Source organism: Cibotium barometz, chromosome 66 (assembly GCF_041138505.1).
Source record: "Cibotium barometz isolate CiBa-2024 chromosome 66, ASM4113850v1, whole genome shotgun sequence".
NCBI lineage: Eukaryota > Viridiplantae > Streptophyta > Polypodiopsida > Cyatheales > Cibotiaceae > Cibotium > Cibotium barometz.
This window is the reverse complement of record NC_141111.1, coordinates 13,833,826-13,840,072: the sequence shown is the minus strand read 5'-3', so window position 1 is coordinate 13,840,072 and position 6,247 is coordinate 13,833,826. Positions and strand designations below refer to the sequence as shown.

At 40.6% G+C, this 6,247-nt stretch overlaps 1 protein-coding gene across 1 annotated transcript; it reads left to right on the top strand.

Moving 5' to 3' along the window:
- Window positions 1–4,326: 4,326 nt before the first annotated feature.
- LOC147602789 (zinc finger (C2H2 type) family protein) lies at window positions 4,327–6,045 on the top strand. The gene has a single exon (XM_086797722.1). It carries the CDS (start codon window positions 4,344–4,346, stop codon window positions 5,511–5,513), a length of 1,170 nt encoding a protein of 389 aa, XP_086653848.1. The 5' UTR covers window positions 4,327–4,343; the 3' UTR covers window positions 5,514–6,045.
- Window positions 6,046–6,247: the final 202 nt, after the last annotated feature.

The following is a 6,247-nucleotide window of genomic DNA, read 5'->3' as shown; positions in this document are numbered from 1 at the left end:
GAAGGGTGTAAGGGGGTCATTTATGAATCACATTAATGCCGGCGACCAAGACAAACTTCAGAACCTTAAAGTTAGTCTTTATCCATAGCTTTTCAAGACAAGGTGATCGGTGGAGTGCTGCGAAAGAACTCTATTCAATTGAGCGTAAACTGAGCGTAAACTAAACGAAACCATTAGAGACTTTATCCTTCGGATAAAACTCTTGGACTCACGATGTGAGTCATGTGAGAAATTAAATGATTCTCAATTGAAGAGATGTTTCATGATGGGCTTTAAGAATAACAGCTTACATAACTTGATCATTGTATCCAACCTGAAAACATTCAATCAATGTTGTAAAGAAGCAGTTCATTTAGATGACAACATGCTAGAAGATGATCATGTTTTGAGATGTTCCTCAGCTAAACTAAGTGAAGCAATGGCAAAAGAAAGATTGATCTCAGAATTGTCATTCCCCAAATTCTATGCAGCCTTGCTTAAAAGCTTTCAATCGACATCAACAATTGACTCAAAACCTCCATCTCTTGTGCATCAAACACAAACAATCGAAAGGGTAGAAATCACTCAAGAAGCAGTTAATTGAACACTTTCATGTTTCTATTGTTGGGGACCACACAAGGTGGCTGACTGCACAGTTTGGAATACTTCCATGCCCATAGTCATTAACACTTTGCAACCCATGTGTGAATGATGTGGCATTGATCACATGTTCCAAGATTGCCCAAGACAATTTGCTTCAATGCAACTTGTCTCACAAAATACAACTCTAAACATCTTAAGTGTACAAAATGAGCAATTGTCCATGATACCCTTGAATGTGCTTACATGGTTACAAGCTAAGGGCATGAGAGATAGTAAAAAAGAATGCAAAAGATAACACTTCAAAATGGTTAGAAGAACATGCCTTAAAGCAGGAACCAAAAGAGAAAAAAAAACCTTCTAAACCCAAGAAAAACAAAGGGCAACAAACTATCCAAACCAAAGTTGCATAAAAGGACAGGGAAAAGGAGCCCATGAAGGACATAAACCCAAAAGAGACAAAAGCTACACATGCTAGAGAAGCATCCACCTCAAAGGCCACCACACAAACCACAAAACCCATATGTACGACACAGGATACAAAAGCTCAAAAGAGAATTCGATCTCGTCACATGGGCAAACATAAAGATAACCTGATGATCCAAAGAAAGTCAAAAGATGAAACAAGTTTTAGTACGTCACTTAGTGAGGATGAAACAAGTTCTGATTCGTCACTCAGTGTACTTAATAGACCAATCAAGAAACTAGAACCCACCCAACCACCCCCAAATTGAAAATCATCACATGACATATGTGGAACGCAAAAAGCAAGCTCAGGAGAGCATGCTTAGCATGGTTGAGGTGTCTTATAGGATCACCGATTGTAATTGAACCTCATAATGCCAATCCTAAAAAAGCAACCAAAATACAAAACCCACAGGAGTACCACTTCCCCTTTCAAGAGGAAGACATACTCTCTACAGAAGAGTCATTAGAGATAAATTGCTTGAATTATGCGGTTGAGAAAGCACGTGAGGAATGCGATGAATCCCTTATGAAATTAAAGTAGTCTCTCAAAACCTCATTTGGAGGAATGCTCTTCTCTTATGGTGGTGAAGCCAACATAACATCAGCACTTGCACCTTTAAGAGCTCAACATGAGTTATACCAAGACATAAAGAGCTCCATAGAACAGGACTGTGAGGATTCACAAGTTTCCAAATAGACCTCATTTAGAATCGTCAGAGGACCAAGTGTGCCATTCATCATTAGGGGGCATTTGAACATAAAAAGGGCATTTGAACATAAAAAGGGCCCCGTAAGGATCCCTTATCTTAAGGAATTAAGACTAATTTTTTTGAGGACAAAGCTCATAAAAAAGCCTACTTTTGAGCCTAAAAGTAAGGGATCTCTCTACTTCTCGAACTAGGATTCGGGGATCTCTCTACTTTTTGAACTAGGATTCTCTTTTTAGCTATTAAAGCCCCTATTAGCATCATCATTCTCATTGTACGTAGGGAGTCCCAAAAAATAGTAAAAATATTTTTTTCTTCATTTCAAGGATATTTTATATTGAAGCTTACCTTTGATATCTAATATACAAAAAATTTACTTTTCAATCTTATTTACTTCACTTTAATAGCCATATTTGAATTTCCTCCCATATTCTATATCATTAATCAGCTTTTCACTAAATCCACATCGAAACCGTTTCTTTCACTCATTACCACCACGTCTCCTCTTTGTCCTACCTACCAACTAACCTCTACAATGAGACTCTCTCTCTCTCTCTCTCTCTCTCTCTCTCTCTTTGTCCTACCTACCAACTAACCTCTACAATGAGACTCTCTCTCTCTCTCTCTCTCTCTCTCTCTCTCTCTCTCTCTCTCTCTCTCTCTTCTTTCCAAGCGAGATCTCCTCTTCTAACTCTTCTTATTGTTTACTCTCTTGAATTTAGAAAATTGTGTAGATTAGAGTTCTATAATTCTAAATTGGGTTAATTAAGGTAAGTGAAGATAGATAAAAATGAGAAATGGTCAGCCATACAAAGGAGGTTATGGCAAAATTTTTCAAAATTTTGTGAAAAAGAAAGTTTATTTTTATGTTATTCTAAAAGAGTAATTCCCACCATTTTTTGCATCTAAAAGAAATATTCTAATTACTCCAAGTACATATTCACCTATGAATAAACTTAATTATTTTGCTCAATAGATGCCAAGGAAGGGGTTTTACTAGTCAAGACTTTGGTTTGGAGATGATCGTTATCGTCGTGGACAGAAGGAAGAGGACATACTGTCATTCAAAGAGAAAGTGATGAAGATTATGAGGTAGAGGTTGAAAACAAAAGAAGGGGAAAGTGGAAGATCCAATAAAAGAAGAAAGAAGTCAAAGATGACTTTATACATGAGGCTACTGATGAAGAGGAGGATGAGGCTAACAAATAAGATGTATTTGCGTGATAAACTACAATAGTGAGCGTCACATGGATGTGGTACATGAGGTCTTAGATAGACTCATGGTGGTAAATATGCTTCTCACAATGTATAATTGTAAAGAAACTCCTAAGACATATGCAAAATCATATTGAGTTATATTTGTAGGTGAGGAAGGCAATTCCATTACCTTTGATTCCACTCTATCATCTTGTCTCCAGAATCTAGTCCTTCTATCCGAAGGGTCAATGAACGTTACAAGAAACTTGCATTTATTTATTTAACCATGGTTGCATATAAGATAAGGGTTGCTTTATTTGCTCCTTGCATGCACGCCTTCCTTGGCATCACGAGATCTTAATGGTATAGACCACTAGCTCTTGTGGGATGGTATTCACATCCGGGATAGCAATGAGTTTCTAGAATTGCACCATGATGAAAACAAGAAGACAAGAACCAAGAAAACTTAGAGAACATAACAGTTGCGGGAGCATAGAGAAAGTAAAAATATATAGTGAAGGCTCAAAGTGATAACAACAAGAATTGAGATGATGATGGCACATGTCCATTTATGATTATAATCGTAATCCAAGATATCACAAATTAAACCGTTAGGGCAACAAAAATAACTGTGACCACACAGACCCAAAGATTGATTAGATGCATGTGAATAACTGCTCCCATGAAATAAAGCATGCATGACATGGGAAATATTATTAATATTTTGAATTGAAACAGAATCAAGTATGGGTTTGAGTAAACTTCCAAAATAAGGCTTGAGCTGAAAACCGTTCATCGCCTCGAAAAGTTTCGGGCCTGTCCACCACCACCAGTGGAGCTTAGCTTTTCAAGAAGTGGCCCTGTTCAAGAATTAAATAATCAGACTAGAACACCAACTTTGAACATCCAGAACTTGGTATTCCGATCCACCCAACGTTTTCGACGGTGTTGGATGACATCAGCTGTCTACGCACTACCATTGCAAACGGCATTTGCTCGATATTTGCCTAGTTGTTGTCTTGTATCGTTTGGAATGCCTAGAGAGCAGAATGAGGTTTTTTAGGCCTCAATCTGTTCGGTTTTCATTAACCATTTTCTTCAACATTTTTTGCAAAATCTTGTTGGAGGACGGCGCTTGACCATTTGCTTGCACATAATACACAATATATTTTTTATGAACAATCATGTGGTGCTGGGTCAAGCTATGTATAACATCATTAAGAAAATGCCCTCCTTGATTAGTTGTTGATGTCTTGAAGCAACCCTAAATCCCAAAAGAAAGAGGAAGATATTTAAAAAAAAAATAAAAAAACGGGCATGTAAAATTTAATCAATCTCAAAAAAAGAATTTTATAAAACACAAGAAGAACCTAATTGCAAAGGAGAGGGAAAATGGTGATGATACATCTTCGTTGCACGAACAGCAGCAGCAGCAGCAGGTGCGCCCGTCTGCTACTCTCTTTCTGCACAAGGGCTATCTCAACCACCCCCCATTCACCTGCTTCTCCCTCTTCTTCATCATTCTCCTTCTCTGATGAAGAGGATAGCAGGAGCAGCAGCCCACCTTCGCAGACCATCTCTGTCTTCTGGGACCTGGACAACAAGCCCCCTCGCTCTGTCCCTCCATACGAAGCCGCTGTTCGCCTGCGCGAGGTGGCCCTTGGCTTTGGACGCCTTGTGGACATGGTCGCCTACGCCAACAGGCACGCCTTCACGTACCTCCCAACCTGGGTCAAAGAGCAGAGACGGGAGCGAAAGGATCTCGACAGGCTCGAGGTAAGCGGCCTTGTTGTTCCCGCCGAAGCCTATGTCTGTGGCTACTGTGGCCGCAAGTGTAAAACCAACATTGCCCTCAAAAAGCACTTCAAACAGTTGCATGAGAGAGAAAGAAACAAGAGACTCAGCCGCCTTGACTCCCTTAAAGGCAAAAGGAAGATCAAGTTCAAGGATAGCTTAGCAGAGAAGGAGACTAGATACAAAGAGGCCTCACGGGATATCATCACCCCTAAGGTTGGGTATGGTCTCATGCAGGAGCTCAAGAGGGCTGGGGTTTGGGTGAGGATGGTATCAGACAAGCCGCAGGCCGCTGACGAAGCCTTAATGAAACATATGTCTCAGTCCATTGACATGGGTATCAAATGCATATGCCTTGTGTCTGATGATTCAGACTTCCTTCCTGTCCTGCATGAAGCGAGAACCCGGCAGCTTCACACTGTGGTTGTGGGCGACACCCTGACGCTCAAAAGGTATGCCGATGTCCGGTTCTCATGGGCAGATCTGGCAAGTGGGCGCGCCTTTGACAGGGCTAATGAGTTGGCAGCTCTTTGGTATGGGAAAGAAGGGTTTGTTAAGGGTGGCACAGCAGCATGTTCTCGCCTATCAAGGAAGGCAGACGCAGGAGATTCCGCATACTTCCCTGTGCGTGCCCATGATTTTCAAGACTGGGACATGTCTGATCACTCTGACCTGGACAACAAATCTGAACATTCTGATTTGGAGAACGAACCTGAAACTAGTGTTGGCTGGTGGTTGAGTGAAGATGACGATGATGACCCATTGTGATTCAAGGAATGTCAATTCTGATCACTGTGACATGGAGAACGATTCTGATCATTCTGATGTGGAGAGCAAACCTGAAACTAGTGTTGGCGGGTGGTTGAGTAAAGATGACAATGATGACCCATTGTGATCTATGGAATGCAAGTTGTGCCGGCCAGGCATATCAAATGCAGCATTGTTTCACATGAATACTGTTGTCATAGGTTCGGATCCTGCTGTGTTGAAGCTTTAAGCTCTGGCTGTTATGGTCAGTGAGGTCAAGCATGCAGTGATGCAATTGATGGAACAATTGGAACAATCCTTTGTGAGTAGTGTCTTATGATTTAGGTTTATACTCGCTTGTTCCTGTAAAAGTACAGGCGGCCCATTCTCGTGAGGCATGTAGTGCAGGATATGTATGATGCAATTGATGGTTACAAGCTAGGTGTACACTCCCTTGTCTTGGCAAAAGTATAGGCGGCCCAGTTAATATGCAACTGATGTGTGCATCGTTGTTCAACAGTGCATAAGCCCACAATGTTTTTTAGATTTTTCATCTATATGCTCTTATTAGCAAAGGGTAAGACGTCATGTTGACCACATATGCTTGGAGAGCTAATTTTTTACCCATTTAACATCAGCAAGAGGCCCTGTTTCCTGTAGGAATGAATTGCTATTCCTATTTTTGTTTGCCCTTTTATGGTTTTCCTTTTAGTGCAGGAAGGTTGGTGCTGGACTTTGTCACAGGTATCCTTTGG

Bases quoted from the DNA above. Each gene is read 5' to 3' on its own strand.
- LOC147602789 (XM_086797722.1), top strand. From the start codon at position 4,344: ATGGTGATGATACATCTTCGTTGCACGAACAGCAGCAGCAGCAGCAGG.